The 24,376-nt window shown below is 54.9% G+C and overlaps 1 protein-coding gene across 4 annotated transcripts in view; it reads right to left on the reverse strand.

Annotated features, from left to right (window-relative positions):
• The window catches only part of EPHB2 (EPH receptor B2), a 203,041-nt gene that overhangs the window by 40,537 nt on the left and 138,128 nt on the right, over positions 1 to 24,376 (reverse strand). For all 4 annotated transcript variants that reach the window (XM_055261724.2, XM_055261726.2, XM_055261727.2 and 1 more), the window contains exons 4-5: positions 12,239 to 12,394; positions 6,433 to 6,768 (exon numbers count right to left, since the gene is read on the reverse strand). In XM_055261724.2, coding sequence (XP_055117699.1) covers positions 6,433 to 6,768; positions 12,239 to 12,394 — 492 coding nt within the window. The remainder of the gene's footprint in view (positions 1 to 6,432; positions 6,769 to 12,238; positions 12,395 to 24,376) is intronic.

Consider the following 24,376-nt stretch of genomic DNA (forward strand, 5'->3'; position numbering starts at 1 on the left):
ACAAAAGGGACTTTGCAGGTGTCATGAAGGTTATGACCCTTGAGATGGAGAGATTTTCCCGGATTATCCAGGTAGCTTGAACTTCATCTCTTGAGTGCTTACATGAAGAGAACCTTTCCCAGCGGAGAGTCAAAGAACCAATGAGTTGGAGAGTGAGAAGAGCTCAATGCCCTGCCGCTGCTTCTGAGATGTCAGGGTTCTGTGGAAGGACCCAAGAGAGGCCTTGAGGAGCTCAGGCAGCCCGCAGCTGATGGTCAGCAAGGGGAGAGAGTCCTCACTCCTACAGCCACGTGGAATTGAATTCTGCTAACAACCCCTCTAAGCAAGAAAACAGATTGTCCCTTAGCACCATCAGAAAGGACACATCCCTGCCAACACTGCTTTTAGCCTGATGAGATCCATGATAGACTTCTTCTTTTTTTTTTTTTTTTGAGATAGAGTCTCGCTCTGTCACCCAGGCTGGAGTGCAATGGCACGATCTCTGCTCACTGCAACCTCCGCCTCCCGGGTTCAAGCAATTCTCCTGCCTCAGCCTCCTGAGTAGCTGGGATTACAGGCATGCGCCACCATGCCCAGCTAATTTTTGTAATTTTAGTAGAGATGGGGTTTCACCATGTTGGTCAGGCTGATCTCGAACTCCTGACCTCATGATCCACCCGCCTCAGCCTCCTAAAGTGCTGGGATTACAGGCATGAGCCACTGCACCTGGCCCACGCTAGGCTTCTGAACCTGCAGAATGGTAAGATAATAAATGTGTATTGTGTTAAGTTGCTAGGTTTGAGGTATTTTGTTCTGGCAGCAATGCGGAACTAAGCCAAGCTGCCATGTACTGTCCATCTATGTGCCAGGTGCTGTCCAAATTCTTGTTAATGTCCACAACCAGTTAGCAAAGCTGTCATGACAGATAAATGCCCATTTTGTAGGTGATGGAACTGAGGCTCAGAGAAATGAGGACCTACCTCATATCGTTGTGAGGATTCAGTGTTAAGGGCTTAGCACTGTGCCTGGCACACAGTTAGCACTTGACAAATGTGAGCCGTTTTGGGGATTACAGTGAATAAAGGATGATCTCTGTGTTTTAGGCACCTACCTGTGCCAGCAACCTGGGAGGCACCTTGCATAGCTTAGCTGAAATCCTCACAGCTAAACCCTCCTGTAAGGAGAGGGCGAAGGTGTCCATGAGGAAGATGCAATCAGATATAAGCTGAGTGACTTGTCCAAGGCTGCATGCTGGTGAGCAGCCAGGCTTGACTCAAAGCCAGGTTTGGCTGCTTGATTCCAAAGCACAGACCCTTCCCACTACCTCCGGAAGCTGGCAGAGGTGGGGGTGTTCTGGGCTTGCTCAGGGTGAGATCCTTAAAGGGCTTAGGCTGTGTCCGGGGCAGCCCTGGAGAATGGCCAAGGGCACCGGATAGAAGCCCTGTATCAGTGAAATGCTACCCCTCCCAGCCCCCAGGTCTGCAGGGCTGTCTGCTTGTCATTTGGACCTCAGCTTAAATGCCACCTCCTCAGAGAAGCTCTCCTCTGACTGCCCACCCTAAGGCTCAGCCTGTGTCCCTCCCTTCTGCCCCTCTCTGCTGTGGTCTTGTTTGTGGGTGTGGAGAGGCAGGAGGGTAGTGTGGCTCACTCTGAACAGCCAGACTGACTCTTGGGTCTGCCACTGTCCAGCGGAGTGCACCTGGGTACGTGGCATGACCTCTCCCAACCCCTGTTTCCTTATCCCTTAAGCCCAGCCCAGCCTCCTTCCTCAGGGGCCATGAGCACGACTCATGAATATGAGGCAGAAAGGTGTTCTGGAAAGGCAGAGCGTGGTTCGAAGGCGGCATGATGGCTGGATGAAGTCAGAAGACAGTTCTGGCCCCGGTGAATGCCAAGGGATTGTGAGCAAGGCCGTCACTTGCCCAAAAGAAACACTTTTTCCTTTTAAGGCAATGAGCTAGATATTTATATATTGAATTTTAGGGTCTGTTTAAAACCGACCACTGAATGCATTTGTCGGAAATCGAGTCCCCAGCCTTGTTTCCCAGCCCGATTGCACTTCTCCACACCCCACCTCACCCCACGCTTCTCCGAACCCTTCTGCAAATGTTCGCTGAATGTTCACTGTGGTGCAGCCCCCTCTAAGTGCCGGGAAAACCACGGTGAGGAAAAGCAGACCCATCGTGCGCCGGGAGTGCTGATGATGGGGGAGACGAACAAGAACTAAATGATCAATGACACAAGGTAAAATTTCAACCACGGGAACTAGAAGGCCATGGAGCTGGGGCTGGGGAGGGAGGTGTCCCACCAAGTCAGGAAGGTCAGTGAAATGAGCTGAGGCCTGAAGGAAGAATGGGATAAGAAAGCCTTTCCAGGCAGAGGGAACAGCATGTGCCAAGACTCTGTGTCAGGGGAACCTGATACTTAGGAGGAACAGAAAGAAGAATCCTCCCTCCAGTTGCCTCCTGTACTTCCCTCTCCCAGGCCATCTTCCTTCCTGTATGATTCCATCTCTGCTTGCTAGAAGCCTCTCCATTCTTCAAAGTCAAGCTCAAATGCCTCCTCTTCCAGGAAGCCTTCCAGGACATACCCTTTGCTCATTCCCTAGGAGGATGATTTCTCCTGCCTGTGATCTCCCTCATCTCCCCCAGCACCTCTTGGGTCCTCATCCACGCCATCTTGTATGTAGGCTCTGTGTCTGTGTCTTATTTTTCCAACTAGGACATACATCCTCAAGGGCAGATACTGTGTCTACACTACACTGGAGAACAGTGTAGACTTGGAGTCACATGGTCCTGGGTTTAAATATTAGTAGAGGTCACTTAAGTATTAGGACCTAGCATAAACGACTCTACCTCTCTGGGCTTCAGTTTCCTCATCTGGCAAAGGGGGATAATGGGGTGGGGGTGTGGTGTGGTTGTACAGCCCCCAGCTGGGCTCTGAGCAGCTGTAAGAGAAGGGGCTTGCCAAGGGGCTTGGAATAAAGAGGAGGGGGAAAGACTTGTTATAATTTCAAAAGCCTCAGGGCTTTGAGGGCTTCAAGGGGTTTAGACGCACTCAGATCTGAGTTTCCCAAATTTGTCCGATGGTAAGAAACACCTGAGTCACTTGTTAACAATGCGTATTCCCAGGGTCTACGCTGGGGTTCTGATTCAGCAGGACTGGGGTAGAGAGAAATCTGTGTTCTGGAACTTGTGCTCACATATAGTTCTTATGTACAATTTGGGGGGGGAACTGAGGCCTCAGAGGAGGTGATTTTCACGTGCATGGTAGATTAGATCAATGACCCCAGTTCTTCCTTTTCTGTGATAGGATTAGGTACCCACATCCTTTGCCAAGTAAATCTGCAGGGCCCACTCACTGTGGGCAGAGTATACTTCTCCATCCCACTGATGCTGGGCTTGGCCGTGGGACTTGTTTAGGCCAATGAGATATGGTTGGCTCCCTTCATGCTCCTACACTTCACCTTGAGAGAAACAAGCCTGGGGTGGTTGCCAGTCCAAGGAGAATGAGGAGACACATGAAACAGGCTGAACCCAACTCATATTCTGGAGACCTGCCCAGCACAGAGAGTGTGGCCAAGATTAGTCAAACCCCAGCTGACCCACACACTAGTGAGTGAGAAAATAAATATTTATTGTTTAAATGGCTGAGTTGTGGGGTGATTTTGTTAGGCAGCATTATTGCAGGAGTAGCTGACTCATACACTGACTAAATGAATGCCGTTCATTTGCTAATGTCATGCGGCAAATAAATGGCAAAGCCAAGCCTAGGTCTCTGCTCCTAAACCAGTGCTTGTTTCTCATTGCTTCTCTGTCTTTCAATCCTGAAGGCTCTCCCTGTGTGCCTATTCCCTGGAAACCCCTCACTTCCATACTCTGCCCCATCTCTACTCCTGGGTACATCCAGCTCCAGACAGCAGGGTCCATCCCAGCAGCCCAGAACCACTCCTAGCTACTAATAAGCTGAGGCATCCTGAGTAGGCAGTTCCACCTGCAGAGCTCCCAAATGGATGTAGGAGAGTTCCCTGCAACCAGGGAAAGGCCTCCAGGAGTGTCCTTCCGGCTTCTACCAATTAGAAAGAGTTCCCTCTCCACCAGCCCCTCTGGGGGCCTGGGTTTCTCCAGCTCAGAGCTTTGTCAAGCCAGAGAGACGCACAGCTGAGGTTTTCTAATCTGTTAGGGGTCTTTTCTATCACTTGTTGACTTTTTTTTTTCTTCAAGATAGAGTCTCGCTTTGTCGCTCAGGCTGGAGTGCAGTAGCACGATCTCGGCTCATTGCAAGCTCTGCCTCCCGGGTTCAAGTGATTCTCCTGCCTCAGCCTCCCAAGTAGCTGGGATTGCAGGTGCAATTTGATACATCCATGCTCACAAATGCATGTATACAGAACCCACATGGCCACAGTCATATGCGTTGTAAACACATGTGCACCAAACACATGTGACAGCACACTCACAAATAAACAGACTCACATGCACAATCAGACCCACAGTCAAGCTCAAGGTGCCGTGGACACATCAAGGACTTTGCCCAAGAACTGGAGTCTGTCAGACCTAGTCAATTCTTGCCTCTCACTCTTCGTGGCTTTGTGACTCAACTTGTCTGAGCATCATCTGTGAAATGGGGACATGGATGCCTCCTTCTCAGAGAGGCCACAAGGATACAGTGAGGTCATGCACGGAAGCACCCCTCAACCAGGTGGAGTCAGTTGCCCTCTCCTCTCTCTTGTTTTTTCTTAGACAGAATTTCGCTCTTGTCACCCAGGCTGGAGTGCAATGGCATGATCTCGGCTCACTGCAACCTTCGCCTCCTGGGTTCAAGCGATTCTTCTGCCTCAGCCTCCTGAGTAGCTGGGATTACAGGTGCCCGCAACCACGCCTGGCTAATTTTTGTATTTTTAGTAGAGATGGGGCTTCACCATGTTGGCCAGGCTGGTCTCGAGCTCCTGACCTCAGGTGATCCTCCCGTCTTGGCCTCCCAAAGTGCTGGGATTACAGACGTGAGCCACTGTGCCCAGCCAGGTGCCCTCTCTCTTTCCATGTCCTTGGCATGCCCTTCTTCCCTTCTGAATTCCATTTTTTTCTATTGTTCCCTTCAACATTCTACCGGCTGGGTGCAGCGGCTCTTGTTTGTAATCCCAGCACTTTGGGAGGCTGAGGCAGGAGGATCACTTGAGGCCAGGAGTTCAAGATGAGCCTGGGCAACATATAAGACTCCATCTCTAAAGAAAAAATTTCCACTGGTCCTTCAAACTGCAAGTCAAATTCCACCTCCTCCAGGAAGACTTCCTGGGCCTGGACTTCCACATCTGCATCCCTGCATGCTTACCATGTAGGCCCCACCCTACATCAGAAAGATCAGCTCAGGGGCCCACTCACTTGCCCTCCTGCAGCCTGGCCTCCCTCAGCTCTTCCATGGACGTGGCCCTGACCATGCTCACTGGAGGGGTTTGGCAAAGGTTGCTGCGTGAATAACTGAGGGGCACACTCACAGTGCCAACCATGAGATCTACCCACAGGTAGCATAATGTCCTTGATAATCTCACGTGGCCCTCAGGTGGGGGATGAGGCTGGGAAGCATCTCTAGGACTTAGCCTCCTATGACACTGAGGACAGTGGTCCTGGTAGAGAGGGGAGGCTAGGAGCCCAGGTGGAGTGGGGACTAGAGAGAGAACGGGGTGGAGGGGAGACCGCGGTGTTCGGCAACTTCCTTTTTTGCTGTGAAGGAAAGAAGGGTGGGGGGTGGAGGATGACGTGAGGCCACAGAAAGGGTTACTAAAGGTGAGCTTGAGGAGAGCTTTGCTGGAGTTAGACTGGAGTGGGCTGAGCTTCACAGAAAGCACTTGTGATGGAGGTTCAAGTTAGGCTGCAAGAGAGGACATCTCCGGGCTCTCCTGGGTCTCAGTGAGGCCATGTGACTGAGGCCCTGCCCGTGGAATGCATGCAGAAGAGAAAGATGCTGCCTCTACCTACCTTGCTTCAAACATCATTGCTGCCCTGTCTTCCCTCTCTTCGCACAGACATGCCTGAGACTCAGCTTGGATCATACAGATAAGGAGCAGGGGGCATGGGGAAATGACACAGAAATAACCTGGGTCCCTGAGTCTCTGAGTGGATCACAGCCACCCCGCTAACGTGGACTGCTCACCTCTGGATTCTCCCATGAGAGAGAAATACATTGCACTCCTTTAAGGCACCTAATGTTGGATCTTTTTGTTATAGCAGCTTAACTTTTACCTTCAATAATATGCACTCAACAAATGGGAGCAATTATTGTTAATACCACTACAATGAAGAGGTAGCACTCACTCTCCCAGGTGGACGGATCACATGAAAAGCCTTTGAAGAGAAGAATTCACTCCCCAGATGTGAAGGAGTCTTTTGTGAGGACTGCGGGACCCTCCCTGGCACAGCATGATGGGGCACTCCCCTGGCCCACGTCGGAAGCGCTTACCTGCCTGGTTGGTGGTGATGTTCACAGAGGCGAACTGAGGCGAGAAGGGGCTCTGGTCAGTAACGCCGTTCACGGCCTGGATCTCGAAGGTGTACTGGGTGTGGGCCAGCAGGTCGCTGATGTAAATGCGTGGCTCGGTCAGGCCTAGCTGGCGCGGTGCGTACTGTACATTGTCCCCGCAGCGGGTACAGGCGCCCCGGCCCGAGCCACAGCTCTTGCAGATGATGTTGTAGACGAGATCCTCTCGGCCTCCGGAGTCGCGGGGAGGGGTCCACTCCAGCATGAGGGAGGTCTCATTGACACTGGAAATCACAGCCTGGGGTGCCGAGGGGATGGCTGGGGCAAGGGAGAGGTGTTGGTCAGTGGGGGGCTCAGGGAGTACTATTCCCCACGTGACCACTCGGTGCCCACTGCTCTGGCTCCGGCCCAGGCCTCCGAAAGGATTTCCTTAAATTCTTTCTCCTGTCTCCCCACCAGAGAGATGTTTCTAGAATATAACTTAGCCTGCTGTACATCTGCTCAAACCTTTCCCTCCGGGTTCCAACCTGCTCAGTGTTTGTTACTGAGGATAGTATTTTTGCATTTGGAAATATACCTGCCCAGTATCTATTTTCTCCTTCTTTCTTAGAACAGCCCAGCTTTATTCATGGTGGCAATATGTCCAGCTAAGAGATGGCATTTCCCAGCCTCCTGTGTTTAAGTGCTTGCCACTGATATAGAGCAGAAGTTGTTGACTAGGACTGTTTCCTTAAAAAGAGACAGATAGCTATGGCGTGTCCCTTTGTCCTTTCCCCCCTTCTGCTGCCTAAAATGCATGTGATGGCTGAGACTTCAGCAACTATGTTGGACTATGAAGTGACCTTAAGAACAGAAACAGCTTCCTTCCTTCCTTCCTTCCTTCCTTCCTTCCTTCCTTCCTTCCTTCCTTCCTTCCTTCCTTCCTTCCTTCCTTCCTTCCTTCCTTCCTTCCTTCCTTCCTTCCTTCCTTCCTTTCTTTCTTTCTTTCTTTCTTTCTTTCTTTCTTTCCCTCTCTGGCCCAGGCTACAGTCTACTCGGCTTGCTGCTGCCCGCGCCACGGACTGCCTGGGACTGCCGGCGCACGCCACCGCTGCCTGCCTTTTCGCCTTTGGATGCAGGCACGCGTTCGCCATCTTGGCCACGCTGGTCGCCAGCTCCTGGCGCCGAGTGCTCTGCCCGCCTCAGCCTCCCGAGGTACTGGAACTGCAGACGGAGTCTCGCTCACCCAGTGCTCGGTGTTGCCCGGGCTGAAGGGCGGTGGCGTGGTCTGGCCTCGCGGCAGCCTCTACCCCCCGGCCGCCTGCCTTGGCCTGCCAGGGTGCTGGGATTGCAGCCCCTGCCCGGCCGCCGCCCCATCTGGAAGGTGAGGAGCACCTCTGCCCGGCCGCCCCGTCTGGGAGGTGAGGAGCACCTCTGCCCGGCCACCCACCGTCTGGGAAGTGAGGAGCGCCTCTGCCCGGCCGCCCCGTCTGGGAAGTGAGGAGCGCCTCTGCCCGGCCACCCACCGTCTGGGAAGTGAGGAGCGCCTCTGCCCGGCCACCCACCGTCAGGGAAGTGAGGAGCGCCTCTGCCCGGCCACCCACCGTCTGGGAAGTGAGGAGCGCCTCTGCCCGGCCACCCACCGTCTGGGAAGTGAGGAGCGCCTCTGCCCGGCCACCCACCGTCTGGGAAGTGAGGAGCGCCTCTGCCCGGCCACCCACCGTCTGGGAAGTGAGGAGCGCCTCTGCCCGGCCACCCACCGTCTGGGAAGTGAGGAGCGCCTCTGCCCGGCCACCCACCGTCTGGGAAGTGAGGAGCGCCTCTGCCCGGCCACCCACCGTCTGGGAAGTGAGGAGCGCCTCTGCCCGGCCGCCCCGTCTGGGAAGTGAGGAGCGCCTCTGCCCGGCCACCCACCGTCTGGGAAGTGAGGAACGCCTCTGCCCGGCCACCCATCGTCTGGGAAGTGAGGAGCGCCTCTGCCCGGCCGCCCCGTCCGGGAAGAAGTGAGGAGCGCCTCTGCCCGGCCGCCCCGCCCGGGAAGAAGTGAGGAGCGCCTCTGCCCGGCCGCCCCGCCCGGGAAGAAGTGAGGAGCGCCTCTGCCCGGCCGCCCCGTCCGGGAAGAAGTGAGGAGCGCCTCTGCCCGGCCGCCCCGTCCGGGAAGAAGTGAGGAGCGCCTCTGCCCGGCCGCCCCCGTCCGGGAAGAAGTGAGGAGCGCCTCTGCCCGGCCGCCCTGTCTGGGAAGTGAGGAGCGCCTCTGCCCGGCCGCCCCGTCCGGGAAGAAATGAGGAGCGCCTCTGCCCGGGCGCCCCATCCGGGAAGAAGTGAGGAGCGCCTCTGCCCGGCCGCCCCATCCGGGAAGAAGTGAGGAGCGCCTCTGCCCGGCCGCCCCATCCGGGAAGAAGTGAGGAGCGCCTCTGCCCGGTCACCCATCGTCTGGGAAGTGAGGAGCGCCTCTGCCCGGCCACCCACCGTCTGGGAAGTGAGGAGCGCCTCTGCCCGGCCACCCACCGTCTGGGAAGTGAGGAGCGCCTCTGCCCGGCCACCCACCGTCTGGGAAGTGAGGAGCGCCTCTGCCCGGCCACCCATCGTCAGGGAAGTGAGGAGCGCCTCCGCCCGGCCGCCCTGTCCGGGAAGAAGTGAGGAGCGCCTCTGCCCGGCCGCCCCGCCCGGGAAGAAGTGAGGAGCGCCTCTGCCCGGCCGCCCCGCCCGGGAAGAAGTGAGGAGCGCCTCTGCCCGGCCGCCCCCGTCCGGGAAGAAGTGAGGAGCGCCTCTGCCCGGCCGCCCTGTCTGGGAAGTGAGGAGCGCCTCTGCCCGGCCGCCCCGTCCGGGAAGAAATGAGGAGCGCCTCTGCCCGGGCGCCCCATCCGGGAAGAAGTGAGGAGCGCCTCTGCCCGGCCGCCCCATCCGGGAAGAAGTGAGGAGCGCCTCTGCCCGGCCGCCCCATCCGGGAAGAAGTGAGGAGCGCCTCTGCCCGGTCACCCATCGTCTGGGAAGTGAGGAGCGCCTCTGCCCGGCCACCCACCGTCTGGGAAGTGAGGAGCGCCTCTGCCCGGCCGCCCCGTCTGGGAAGTGAGGAGTGCCCCTACCCGGCCGCCCCGTCTGGGAAGTGAGCAGCGCCTCTGCCCGGCCGCCCCGTCCGGGAAGAAGTGAGGAGCGCCTCTGCCCGGCCGCCCCGTCCGGGAAGAAGTGAGGAGCGCCTCTGCCCGGCCGCCCCGTCCGGGAAGAAATGAGGAGCGCCTCTGCCCGGGCGCCCCGTCCGGGAAGAAGTGAGGAGCGCCTCTGCCCGGCCGCCCCGTCCGGGAAGAAGTGAAGAGCGCCTCTGCCCGGGCGCCCCGACCGGGAAGAAGTGAGGAGCGCCTCTGCCCGGCCGCCCCGTCCGGGAAGAAGTGAGGAGCGCCTCTGCCCGGCCGCCCCGTCTGGGAAGTGAGGAGCGCCTCTGCCCGGCCGCCCCGTCCGGGAAGAAATGAGGAGCGCCTCTGCCCGGGCGCCCCATCCGGGAAGAAGTGAGGAGTGCCTCTGCACAGCCACCCATCGTCTGGGAAGTGAGGAGCGCCTCTGCCCGGCCACCCACCGTCTGGGAAGTGAGGAGCGCCTCTGCCCGGCCGCCCCGTCCGGGAAGAAGTGAGGAGCGCCTCTGCCCGGCCGCCCCGTCCGGGAAGAAGTGAGGAGCGCCTCTGCCCGGCCGCCCCGTCCGGGAAGAGGTGAGGAGCGCCTCTGCCCGGCCGCCCCGTCTGGGAGGTGAGGAGCGCCTCTGCCCGGCCACCCATCGTCTGGGAGGTGAGGAGCGCCTCTGCCCGGCCACCCATTGTCTGGGAGGTGAGGAGCGCCTCTGCCAGGCCACCCATCGTCTGGGAGGTGAGGAGCGCCTCTGCCCGGCCACCCATCATCTGGAAAGTGAGGAGCGCCTCTGCCCGGCTGCCCCATCTGGGAAGTGAGGAGTGCCTCTGCCCGGACACCCATCGTCTGGGAAGTGAGGAGCGCCTCTGCCCGGCCACCCATCGTCTGGGAAGTGAGGAGCGCCTCTGCCTGGCCACCTATCGTCTGGGAAGAAGTGAGGAGCGTCTCTGCCTGGCCGCCCCGTGTCTGGGTAGAAGTGAGGAGCTCCTCTGCCTGGCCGCTCCGTCTGGGAGGTCTACCACGGAGGCCAGAAGCAATGTGGGGGCTGGACGTGGTGGCTCACGCCTGTGGTCCCGGCACTCTAGGGGGCGAGGCGGGTTGATCACTTCGGACTAGGAGCTCGGGACCAGTCTGGCCAACTTGGCGAAACATGAAGAATACAACAGACAAACCAACCAACCAACTCAATGACAACAAAACAGGTCTACCCTGGAGTCATACTCTAATTTTTTCTATTTTCCTCCCTTTCTGATCCTTTATCCCACTTTCTTTTTCTTCCTCTTCCTTCTCCCTCTTCTTTGTCAAATAGAGGATTGAGTTATTATCACTGATCCATATAAAGTCCCTCTCTCATTTATTTTAACTCCCACCCCCATTTCTATTCCCCGACTTCCCATGTGCAACCTTCCTAATATGTTTGATACGCATCTTTTTGTTTGTATGTATTTTTAGAAAATGTTTATTGTTTTTGTATGCAAAAATTAATAAAAAAAATAAAATAAAAAAAAAAAAAAAAAAAAAAAAAAAAGAACAGAAACAACAGTGGCTCACACCTGTGATCCCAGCACTTTGGGAGGCCGAGGCAGGCGGATCACCTGAGGTCAGGAGTTCAAGACCAGCCTGGCCAACATAGGAAACCCCGTCTCTACTAAAAATACAAAAGATTAGCCGGGCATGATGGCAGATGCTTGTAATCCCAGCTACTCGGGAGGCTGAGGTGGGAGAATCACTTGAACCTGGGAGGTGGAAGTTGCCATGAGCTGAGATCATGACGCCATTGCATTCCAGAGCCTGGGCGACAGAGCGAAACTCCGTCTCAAAAAAAAAAAAAAAAAAAAAAAAAGAACAGAAACTAGGTTGGGAGGTTGGGCGTGGTGGCTCATGCCTGCAATCCAGCACTTTGGGAGGATGCGGGAAGATTCCTTGAGCCCTGGAGTTCAAATCTAGCCTTGGCAACATAGTGAGACCCCGTCTCTACAAAAAATTAGAAAAATTAACTGGGTGTGGTGGTGCATGCCTGTAATCCCAGGTATTCAGGAGGCTGAGGGCAGAAGGCTGAGGGCACCTGAGCCCAGGAGGTTGAGGCTGCAGTGAGCTAGGATTATGCCACTCTGAATGGCAGAAAGAGCCAGGCCCCAAAGGCCATCATGGATTGCCCATACTATCCCAGGACTGTCTGCCTTGGGCTCCTTTTGGGTGAGAGAATAAATCTGTGCAGTTTCAGCCACCAGGGTCAGCTCTGTTACTTACAGCTGAATGCCATCCCTGACAGATACAGGGGCTGTGATGCTGCGCTCTCAGGCAGCCCCTTCCTAGAGGACCTTGGACTGTGATTCAGGCAGCCGCTGCCAGTTTAGAACACTGGGCAGCCTTTTCTGCCACAGACACTACCTGTGTTGCTTCATCTCCTGCCAAGCCTCCCATCCCCTGTCCCTTCGTGAATCCAGACCTTGACTTTATCTTCCATGTGACTCAGCAGAAGAGTTTAAGGAGCCAGACGCCAGCACTGTGGTGTCTACAAGGTGGGAGCATGGCCACCCCAAGATGCCCCTTTCTTGAGCACTTTTCTGTTTCTCTTCCCACCAGGTAAAGACTGGCTGTAACCGGACGGCACCCAACCCTCACTCTGAGTTTTCTGCAGGTAGACCTGGGACTCGGTCAGGCATCACCCTCGAGGGACCCTAGGACTTACTTGTGCAGGGCATGTCCAGGGGGTCCAGGTCTGCTCTGTAGTAGCCATTGCGGCAGACACAGTTGGTGGCCCCTTCAGAAGTGGTCCGGCTGTTGATGGGACAATGGGTACAGGCTTCATCCCCTTGGTTGGCCTTGAAAGTTCCAGATGGACAACCTGAGAGAGAAGACAAGGAGAGTCACCAGGAAACCGGATGAAGACTCAGAGAGGTCACGAGCCACGCAGCCTCACGGAGGGGCCACACAGCCTCGCAGAGGGGCCGTGCAGCACCATTGCTGGAAAATCTCATCTCTTGAAAGGTTTGAAGTCTCCAGGCCCCAACGGGGGAGTTCTAATTCTGTCAGGGCTCCCTAGTTTCTTGTCCGTGAGCTGTCTAGGGCTCCCAGCAATCTTCCCTCACCTATCCCAGCTTGGCTGTGTCATGGTCTCTAGAATCAATCCTGACCTAGTTAGGAGGCACATCTGAAGACGTCTGGGGCAGTGTACATGGATCCCGGTCTTCTTACTAATGTCTGGCTGGGCCCTGATTCTTAGAACTAAATTCTTCGGTTGCAGACAACTGAGATGATTATACGGCAGAAGAAAAGTCCTAGGGCAGTGTAGAGAGGTGATGTGGTAGAACAGAAGAGAACACTACTTTTGGAATCAGACAGACCTGGCTTTGAGTACTGGCTAGGCCTTTTACCAGCTGTGCAGCCCCAGACAAGCTGCTTAACTACTCAGACTCAGTTTTCTTATTTGTAAAATTAGGATTCTAAGGCCCATCTCTGCAGGGTCATTGTGAGTATTCTGCTTAAGCGTAAGGCACATGGCACAAGGCCTTGCACAGTATAGGTGCCCAATGAATAGTAGCTGTTTATTAATAAAAGGGGGTCTGCAGTACCAGGGCCAGCCTAAGGAGGGCACTGCTTGCACTTGGCCCACATTTGCACTTGGCCTGCATTTGGCTTCTCCCATGGGCTGTGGCCATCATCCCTGATACGGAGTCCACCCCCACTACAGCTCCACCCCCACTACAGCTCTGAGTATGAGGTTAGGGCCTATAAGAGGCAACTGCCTTGTGTGCACACATATTCAAATCCACCTTCCTCTTCTTGCTGGCCCTGGGCTGAGAATCAGGAGGCTGAGGGTCTAGGCCCTGCCCCTCTCTCAACTTCAGCCTGCTGGGTTCATGAACCCAGCTCTGCTATGATACCTCGAAGGGATTGTGCAGTGGGTAAGTGGGTGGACAGGAAACAGCTTTGCAACAAACATTTCATCTCCTTGGGATGAAATGCAGCTAAACCATCCACAGGCCCCCAGGCCCTCACCGGGAGTACATTTTATGCCTGGGTGCTGTGGCTTCTTCAGCAAGTGACTCAGCCTCTCTGAACATTAGTTTCTGTGTATGTAAACAATTAACATAAGTTTCCCTAGTTCATTTTTTCCAGCTCTAGTCTTCAAGGCTTATCTTCCCAGTCTAAGTCTTAGCAAACCACCCTCCCTCAACCCTCAACCCTCAACCAGCTCTGGCCTCAGAGACCCTGCCTTTCTTGGGGCCCAGAACATTGCTTGGGTTCAGAGTGCTTTACTTACCCACCAAAATTATTTTTCTGGGGGTCTCCTGGCCATGCTCTCAACTGCCCCAGGATCAGAGCCATGTCTGACTCACAGCTGCTTGTCCTGTGCCTAGCTTAGAATCTGCACCCAGCAAGTGCTCTGTAAATACTTCTTTTGTTGTTGTTATTAATTTTTTTAATTTTTATTTTTGTAGAGATGGGGGCGTCTCACTATGTTGCTCAGGCTGGTCTTGAACTCCTGGGCTCAAGCAGTCCTCCTGCCTCGGCCTCCCAGAGTGCTGGGATTACAAGCATAAGCCACCACGCCTGGCCCATAAATACGTCGTGGAGCTGCCTCCTTAAGTGGAATGAGCATGGGCTTTGGAGGCCATCCAAGCAGGAGGGCAGCGAACATAGTGGTTAGTGTGCAGGCTGCTGGCAAACCCAGACCCACCTGTGTGAGCAGTGTGGCCTCGGGGAAGTCACTTAAACTGTTTCCTTATCTGTAAAATGGGACAACAGTATCTACCTCCTAGAGTTGTTGTCAGTTTGTATTGCTTAACTTATGTAAAAACACTTGTAACAGTTCCTGGCAGTACTAAGCCATCTGGTTCAAAAGCAATTTGCTGAGAGACCTTAGACAAGTTGTTTGACCTCTCTGAGCTACACTGTTCTCACTGGTAAGAGCATCTACCACATAAAGTAGCCATGAGGATTACTGCACTGGCTCTGGGTCCCCTGAGTCCTCCTGCCCTCCCTCTCACCTTCCTCTTGGGCACCGACCTTTCCCTGATGGCTGGATGAAGGGGCAGCCTCACCATCTTGGCACTGCCCAGAGCTTCTGGGCAGTCAGGACATGCAGGCTGCAGCCCCAGCTCTGGTCGAGCAGTCGGCCTCTCTGAACGGGTTTCCTCCTCTGCAGAACGGGGGCACAAGCCTTCCAGGAAGGTCTAGAACCATCCTTAGAGATGCCAAAGGGTTTTGGCCCCAAGATCAGGCTCCTCCTACTCTCTCTCTGGAGACAGCCTGCCCAGCTCAGCATCCCTCCTCCATCTGCGGGGCATTCCCGGGGGGGTCGTCAGTGGGTGGCTGCTCTCTCTCCCCTCTGTGCGGTGCCAGCCCCTCCATCTGGACTGCCTTTCTGGCTACCCTCTCCCCCTTGCAGTGTCCTGGCTCCCTCTCAGACTCCCCAGGCTGCCCCTGCCCTAAGCCGCCCTTCATTTGTTCTGTTGCCTGGCCAGGTTCGACCCCCACCACCGGGCACTGTATCATTTCTGTATCTATGGCACTGCTTCATGAAACTCACTCTTCTCTGTCCTGGGAAGTGGCATCACTCTCTACCCTGTCCCCCCGCAGCCAATCAATTACTAGGTCTTCCCTCCTCAGCAGTCTCTGGTCTTGTCTTGGCCGCTCCCCCCACTGCCAGCATCTAGAAAGCTCTTTCCACCCACTCCTCAGCCTCTCACGCCATCTGGCCTCCTCCCACCCACCCATTCTCCAAACTAGCTCTCTGGAGTGCAGACCTTTCCAAGTCACTTAAAAATCCACAATGGCACATACATCGGAATACTATTCGGCCATAAAAAGGAATGAAGCATTGACACATGCTACGGTACAGGTGACCCCTGGACACATCGTATTCAGTGAAAGAAGCCAGCCATGAAAGCAGGATTCCATTTATATGAAACAGGCCCAGCAGAGGCACATCAAAAGAGACAGAAAGTCGATGCGTGGCTGCCAATAGCTGGGGATGGGGAGCAGGGGGAGGAGCTGCTAATGGGGAACAGGGCTTCTTTTTGGGGTGATGAATATGTTCTAAAATTGATTGTGGTGATGGTTGCACAATTCTGTGAATACACTAGAAACCACTGCTTTGTACAATTTGTTTTATTTTTTTTTTGAGATGGAGTCTCGCTCTGTCACCCAGGCTGGAGTGCAGTGGCACAATCTCGGCTCACTGCAGCCTCCACCTCCCGGGTTCAAGCGATTCTCCTGCCTCAGCCTCCTGAGTAGCTGGGACTACTGGTGCGTGCCACCATGCCTGGCTAATTTGTATTTTTAGTAGAGATGTGGTTTCACCATGTTGGCCAGGCTGGTCAGGAACTCCTGACCTCAAGTGATCCACCCGCCTCAGCTCCCAAAGTGCTGGGATTACAGGCATGAGCCACTGAGCCCAGCCTGATTTGTACAATTTAAATAGGCAAATTGTATGGTATGTGAATTTTATCTCAATGAAGCCACTATCTTAAAATGTCCACATCAGCTCCCCAGCAGACATGGGAAGCCCAAACTCTGCAGGGCCCCTGGGCCCCAGGGGGCTGGTACTTGCCCACCACTCCTACCTCAGTGTCTGGTGCTCTCTCACACTCAACTAGGTACGATGCCCACCCCAGGCCCACCCCACACCCCTGGCTTTTGTCCATCTGCCCTCATTGCTTAGAATGCCTTCCCTTCACCATCAGGCAAACTCCTAGACCCCTTTAAGACAGCATCTCTTCTAGGAAGTCTTCCCTGAGCCCCCGGCAGGGTCTATTTTATTTATTTATTGAGACGGAGTCTCGCTCTGTTGACCTGGCTGGAGTGCAGTGGCATGATCTTGGCTCATTGCAACCTCTGCCTCCCAGGTTCAAGTGATTCTCCTGCCTCAGCCTCCCAAGTAGCTGGGATTACAGGCATGCACCACCACGCCGGGCTAATTTTTTTGTATACGGTGCCTATTTTAATTACTTGCTTATGAATGTGTCTACCTGGCTGGACTGTAAACTCCCAGTATAATGCTGGGTTTCTAGTGGGTGATGGGTGGATGAATGAGGGGGCTGGAAGGGGATCAAGCCCCACACCCTTAGTTGACATTTGAGGAAACTGAGGCCCAGAGAGGAACAGACAGACATAGCTCTTCAGTAGCAGAGGCCAATTCTGATCCCAAGTCTACTGTGTGACTGTGGGGTGCACTGGGGCCTCAGCTCCCATCAGCTACCTCTGAGAGGTCTGGGTGGCCACTGTCCACAGTGCCTGGGGGGCCACACCACTCCCAACTTCTGGGTGGGAAGGGAACCTGTCCTGCTGGCATCTGCATGTCACGTGCAGAAGTGGGACGAAGATATGAGACCTGAAACATAGGAAGGCAGTTGTACCTCTGACAGGTGTGTGGGCTTGGGAAGGCCTCCTCCCCTCTGAAACTCAGTCTCCTCATCTGGAAAGGGGGCTGATGATCCTTGCATGGAATAATGACAGAGAGAGCCATTGAATGGGTCTCTGCTCCACTGTGGCCTCTCTGCCAATCTTCCACAGTCCCTGGAGTGATCTGTTTAAAATGAGTCAGACCTGAGGCACCTTGTCTAAACTCCCTCGTGTGCAATTTATCCCCAGTGCACTTAGAATAGATCCACATGCCTAGCCTGGCTACAAGGCCTGTGAGGTTGGTCCTAATGGTCTCCGGGCCACTTCCCCCTCCTCCCCTCACTCACTGTGCTCCTGCCTGTGGTCATCGAACGTGTTCTCACCTCCAGGCCTTTGGCCAAGCTGTTCCCTCTGCCTGGAATGCTTTCCCTGCTCTTCCCATCGCTGGCTCCTTTTTCTCCTTCAGACCCCAGCTTAAATGTCACCTCCTCCCTGGTTGGACAGTGAGTGACTCGAGGGGAGGGGCTGTGGATTTGAATGGATTGATATACACAAAGCACTTAGAACACATAGTAAGTGCCATGTAAATGGCTATTATTACTCATCCAGCATGGAATGACAAAAATAATTCCCATTTATTATGTACTTTCCAGGTGGCAGGCCCAGTGCTGTGTCTTACATGGATTCTTTAACTTATTCCATAAACCACCCACCCAACTAGGTACCATTATCATTCCCATTTTACAGATAAGGAAACTGAGGCTCAGGGAGCGTGAAGTGACTGCCCTAAGGTCACATAGCAAGTCAATGGCACAGCTGGGGTTGACCTCAGATCTTCGTGATCCAGAACAGCTTGTGTCCAAATACTACTGGTCCCAGAAATTAGTGAGTGGTGAGTGTCACAGCTGGACACCATCTTGTCAGGCCTGCCGAGGGGATGGGATTTGCTGGAGCCTCTCAGAAGGGCAGAAGTAACGCCTGGTCCTCAAAGCCAGGACTCAGGGCTCGAAGCAGCCAGCCAGCGCCGGCCTTCTGCAATCGCCCAGAGCCCTTGGCCAGGCAACCCAGGGCAGGATGGCAGCAAGCCGGGGAAAGAAGGGAGGATTACAGGGAAACAGATTTTCTCCCCGCCTGCCCCCCTGGGCTCTGGGGATAGGTGATAATTGACCGAGTGAGCCCTGAGTCAGGCCGAGGCAGGACTCCATCTGGGCCTGGCACGGTGGGGCTGTTAATTGGCATCAGGTGATCCTCAAAGCCTCAATGGCTGGCCTGCTGCCTCTGCTTCCCCCTCTCCTCCCAGGGACTCCAGCTTAATCCCAAAGACAACTGATGCCACCTCAGAGTCAATCGCTGGGTCAGGCCCAGTGTGTCAGGCTGCCGAGGCTTGGAAGGGGCATCTCTGTCTTCCTTGGGGTCCTGTAGACCAGAGGGCGCTGTCTGTGGCTCTGGGTAGAGGTGGCATCTGAAAAGGTCTGCACCCTGGGATTGTGTTCCTACTCCCCAGACCTGAGCAGGAGGTCTGATGAAATTGAACCTGGGCATGGACTGTGGAGCTACGGCCAGGGCTTAATCCCAGTCCTGCCTCTCATGAACTGTGTGACCATGAGCAAGTTACCTAACCTCTCTGTGCCTAAGTTTCTTGTCTGTACAATGGGAATAATAATATTGATTATATTTGTTGGGAAGATTAAACAAGTTAATGAAAGTAAAGCACCCGTAACAGTGTCTGCCTGGCTCATGTTAAGTGCTATGTAAGTGTTGGCTATTATTATATTCATTCATTCTTGGCCTCCATTTGCTATGTGCTAAGCACTGGAGATAATACTGAGATAAAGAAGACATAGTCCTTGTCTTCAGAAGTTCAGGCCTAGTTAGGGAGATAGTGAGTTGTAAATTTATTCTACAGGCATTTACTGAGTCCCCAGTAGGTGCCAGGTACTGGGACTTTGAAACAAAAGGCCTCAGCCCTGGAACATAAGAGACCACGACTAAGCAGGGGGCTGAGATGCCTTCCTTGAACGAGGCTTACCTGCTGGCTGCTGTGGGCAGAGGGGCCAGGGAGCGGGTTCTGGTGTCAGTGGTGGCAGGTTTGAAGTGCAGCCAGCTCGCTTTCCCGCCGTGGAATCCCTAGGAAGTCAGTTCTGGGTTTCAGTTGGGGAGAGGAGTTTGACTGGATGGAGAAAAGAGTCTTGGCCCCAGAGTAGGGGGGCTAGTGGCTTCACTGCCATTTGCTCTGTGAGCCCAGGCTACTTCCTGCCTACTCTGGGCCTCAGCTCTACTGGATTGGAATGGATTGATATACACAATTCAATCCAATCATTCAATCCACAATCCAAGGAAGGCGCTGCCTGGCACCCCCTCTAGGGCTTCTTCCAGCTTGGGACTCGGGCTGTGGGTGGCTCAGACACCCAGTGCTGGGCCCTTACGTTCTCTTTGAACTGTGGAAAGACTAATTTGCATATTTTCAGGGGTTTGTGCTGTGTGTAGGGCAGGGCTGGGCTTGCTGGGTTGAGTGGGTGGGGTTTTAGGGTCTACCTTATGCAAAGTGGCTTTTATATTTTGCCTGCTTCCTGCTTTTGCTGTAAGGTTAACCCAGCAGAGTCAGTCCCTCTGGGCTGGGCTGGGCTGGGCATGATGCCTGGTCCTCCTTCGTACTGTGGGCAAAGCTGCACTGAAAGTAGGCAGCTACCTCCTAAGATGGAGAGAAGGTGCTTCTAGGCACTGTGTGCCTAGGATGTGCCCAGTGTTGGGCCAGGAGCTTCCCTGGTCCATGGCCTCCTTGGACCACCCTGTGCAATGGGAGGTGTTATTCCCATTTTAGAGATGAGGAAACTGTGGCTCACAGAAAGGAAGCACTCTGTCCAAATCACATAGAGACTTAGGGTCAGAACATGTGCCTCCACAGTCCATGTTCTTAATTTTTTTTCTTTCTTTTGAGATAGGGTCTCACTCTATCACCCAGGCTGCAGTGCAGTGGCGCAATCACGGCTCACTGCAGCCTCGACTTCCTGGGCTCATGTGATCCTCCCACTTCGGCCTTCTGAGTAGCTGGGGCTACAGGTGCACACCACCATGCCTGGCTAAGTTTTGGTATATTTTGTAGAGATGGGGTTTCACCATGTCATCCAGGCTGGTCTTGAACTCTTGGGCTCAAGTGATCCTCCTACCCTGACCTCCCTAAGTGCTGGGGTTACATGTGTGAAGCCACTATGCCCAGCCTTAGTCCATGTTCTTTCTAAAACCCCCATCCTCAAGGTCCCTGGAGCTCCTTCCCACTTGATGAAGAGTTTCCCTTCTTGCTCGTTTACTCCTTCCCTTCCTCCCTCTTCCCCCTTCGTAGACAAGACAGCTTAAGTTCAGGTAGTGCCTCAGGGCCATGTCCGTGCTGGGGTAGCTCCCACTGGGACCACCCAGGGGCTGTCAGTCATCCTGCCCCAATGCCCAGGTTCCTCCTGTCTGCCCCTGCTGGGACCTGGCTTTGTGGAACCCAGCCAGCAGCTGACAGCACAAGGCTGAGGCGGGGAGCTGCACGAGCATGCCTCCCCTTTGCCGGAGGGGGCACCCAGGCCTCGCCAGCCAGGCCCCCACCCCTGCCATCTGTCGAGTCACTCCTCTGCTCAGGACCCTTCGGTGGCTCCCTCATGCCCGGGAAGAGTCCGGCCTGCTTCAGCCTCCCCTTCCACGGTCCACCTGGCCAGCTTCAGCCCCCTCATGCTCCCAGTCACAACTTGAGCTCCAGCCACCGCAGGCACTGCCAGTTCCCGGAACAAGCTGCACTTGGTCTCGCTTCTGGGCCTTTGCTCAGGCAGTTCCCTCTGCCTCACATGCTGTCCCAGCTCCCACCCAGCTCCTTCTTGTCCTTCTTCAAATCTCGCTCCAGCCCGAATCAGCTGTTGGTCCTTTTCTAGGATGTCCCCTGCCAGGGCTGGGTCTGGGGGTACTCTCCTGTGCTCCAGGAGTGCCTGGCACTGTACCTCTGCCACTGCCTGAGTATACAGGATGGTGACTGTCTGCCTCTCCTACCAGGCTGTGAGCACAGTGACAGTGATGGTGGGTAACCCCGAGGTCTGGCACCAGCTCCAGTGTCTGGCTGAGAGGTGATCAATAGAGGCTTCAGGAATTGTTTGTCGCCCAGGCTGGAGTGCAGTGGCGCGATCTCGGCTCACTGCAAGCTCCGCCTCCCAAGTTCACGCCACTCTCCTGGCTCAGCCTCCCGAGTAGCTGGGACTACAGGCGCCCGCCACCACGTCTGGCTAATTTTTTATTGTATTTTTAGTAGAGACGGGGTTTCAGTGTGTTAGCCAGGATGGTTTCAATCTCCTGACTTCGTGATCTGCCCGCCTTGGCCTCCCAAAGTGCTGGGATTACAGGCATGAGTCACCGCGCCCGGCAGAAAGGCGGTATCTTGTGCTTAAGCTCATTCAACTTGTGTGTGGACTGGAGATTTTGCTTGAGGCCTCTGGAGTCCTCTGAGCTCCTCCTGGAGCCCCTGGTGACAGGCTCTCAAGGCATCCTACCTTTGTCCTTGGCATTTGATTAACATCTGTCTCTCCACCTCCCATCTCCCCTCCTCCCACCAGCTGTGAGCTCCATGAGGGCAGCCACCGCACCTGCCCTGCTGACTGCCTGGTACAGAGCTGGCACAGAGCAGACGCTCCGTAACAGCTCCCTGAGTGACAGACTGCAAGGTTCCCTGGCCCCAAGGCCGGAGCAACCGGGACTTTCATGACTGCTGTGTGTTCCCCAGTTGCAGGGGGAGCTCACAGTCTCCCAGGGGAGCCAGACACTGAACCCCACAGTCTATAAAGGCTGGTGAGCTGGTGAGGGTGTTTCATGGCCTGGCTCTCCCAGCCCCTGGACCCCTGCATTGCCCCCAGCCCTAGGTCTGGCCTGCCTCCCTTCATGATATCCCAGCTCCCCCACAGTGGGGGCTGAGAGCTCCCGCCCTCCCAGCAGGCAGCCCCATTCCTCCAATTTCCTCCCAATTAATCAAGCTCTGAACTTTTTAATTATCTGCCTGCAGGGTGGCTCCCCACTCTGGTGAAGCAATTAAGGAAGGACATTTCCAAGTGTTGTGTGGCTGCCGGCAGGCAGCGTTGACCAAGCCCTGATGGAGGAGCTGGTGACAGGAGGGGTGGGCAGGAACCCCCTCCCCAAAATGGGCTGCTGGGAGGTTGTCCTGGGGTCCGAGCTGGAACTCTTCTGGGAATCTGGGGCCACATTGTACAGGGTAACCCTCTCCCATTCATTCAATGGCTCTTTCTCTGCAGCTAGAATCTGACTTCAAAAATCCTAGCTAGCACGTGCTAGGCACTGGGGTAGGTGCTTAACAATGTTGCTGCATCTTCACCTTGACTCTGGGAGTAAGAATATGATGATCTCTATTTTACAGACGAGGACATGGAGGCTCAAAAACATGAACAACTCCAGATAGGTAGATGGAATTTGAGGCCAGCTGTGACTCCACAGCCTCTTCATTCTATTGTCTTCTGAAAATCAGTGTGTGGTCTGTAAAAGTGCTCAGGGCACCTCTGGAGGAGATGCCCCAAGCTGGAGACCTGCTGAAGAACACAGGCTGTCTGTGTGCAGGGCTGCTGCTGGGACAGGGTGTTGCAGGGAGAGGGAGTGTGCAAAGGCGCAGAGGCGTGAAATGGCATGGTGTGCATGCGGAGAGCTACAAATAGTTCAGGGTTGCTAGCACGTGAGGTTCAAGGCCAGGAGAGGAAGGAGATGAGGCTGGAGGGTAAGGCAGGGTCTCAGACATTGGAAGTCAGCAGAATCTTCACGATCTTCTGGGCTAAGTTCCTTGTTTTATGTCTACAAAATACATGACCCAGACAGGGACAGGGACTTGCCTAAGGTCACACAGCAAGTGAGTGGCCGGCAGAGCCAGGGTTGCAGCCCAGCTATGCTGATGCCCACATTGGAGGGAAGAGAGGGGGCAGAGGAATGGGAGCATCCTCCCATCACGGCAGACGCCTAACTGGCTTCCTGGCTTTCTCCCTTGCTCTCCCATGTCCTCGCTCTCCTCCAGCTGCATTCAGCCTTCCACAGCAGCCAGGATCCTGCAGAACAGCCAGCAGCTCATGTCGCCCAAAGGCCTCCAACAGTTTCCATCTCACTTGGAGTAAAAACCAATAGCCTGGGCACGGTGGCTCACACCTGTAATCCCAGCACTTTGGGAGGCCAAGGGGGGAGGATCGCTTGAGCTGAGGAGTTTGAGACCAGTCTGAGCAACATAGTGAGACCTTGACTCTACAAAAAAATTTTAAAAAATGAGCCGGGTGTGGTGGCACAAGCCTGTGGTCCCAGTTACTTGGGAGGCTGAGGTGGGAGGATCTCTTGAGCCTGGGAGGCTGAGGTTGCAGTGAGCTGAGAGCCCACCACTGCGCTCCAACCTGGGCAACAGAGCAAGATCCTGTATCTAAACAAAGATGAATTTCCAAAAAGAAACAAAAACCCACAAAATAGCCTACAAAGCTTCCTTTTCCCTCTGAACTCCCCTCCACCCGCCTGGCCTCTTGCCCACTCCACCTGAGCCACACTGACCTCCTGGCTGCCCTGAGAACACCAGGCTTCTGCTAGGCTCAGGGCCTGCGCATGCGCCATTTCTCCTGCCTGGTTCAAGTCCTGGTTCCGTCAGTTCTTCCCTGAGCCTCTCTCCGGGCCTCATCTCCTCGTCTATATTTGGGGTTCATGCCACATCCCTCACCCTCCTGAGAAAATGGGGACTGATCGAGTATCCCCTTTCCCCCAGCTGGAGACTATCACTGCCACAGGGCTCATAAGGCTGCAGCCTCCCAGCCTGTAATAATCCCTGGGACTCACAGATGCAGGAATAGCGAGTGTTAAACAATAATCACGATGTGCCCGAGGGGAAGTCGGATGTGTTTGCAAAGCTTGACACATCTGGCAGGGCCAGGCCCAGGCCCCTCCCGCACATCTGGCTGCTGTATTGACAGGTGGTGTAGTGGGCCACCGAGGTAAGGCTTGGCAGGCCCAGTCCTGGTACCATGAGGGTGAGATGGACCTAGCGGAGCTGGAGAGCATCTCCCAAACCGCCCCACATGCGGGTCCCCTGTTCAGGCCATCCACTGTACCTTGCTGGCTGTGTTCTGAGAGAAGAACTTAGGGCCCAGAACCCTGGCCCTCAGATTCCTAAATTCCTGCATCATTCTGTCGGTGTCTGGTGCTGGCCACCCCTGCTGGGATTTGGGGAGCCTGGGAAAGCCCCCTCCCCTTCCAGAAGGGGGGGTGCTTTTTCAGGGTCACCTCATGTAGCACTTCCCCTTCTATGGGATCCAGAAATGTGGTCATCAGCTGCACCTGAGGGAGGCCCTCCGGGCTGAGACTGGCCTCCTCCCTCCTCCCACCTGCCCCGAGAAAGCCATGGTCATTAATAAAGGACACAATTAGCTGTCAGCAGAGAACATGTCTGGAATTTTTTACCTGCTTGGTGAGCTCGGTTAAGGCAACAAAC

The sequence above is a fragment of the Symphalangus syndactylus genome, chromosome 22, assembly GCF_028878055.3.
Source record: "Symphalangus syndactylus isolate Jambi chromosome 22, NHGRI_mSymSyn1-v2.1_pri, whole genome shotgun sequence".
Lineage (NCBI taxonomy): Eukaryota > Metazoa > Chordata > Mammalia > Primates > Hylobatidae > Symphalangus > Symphalangus syndactylus.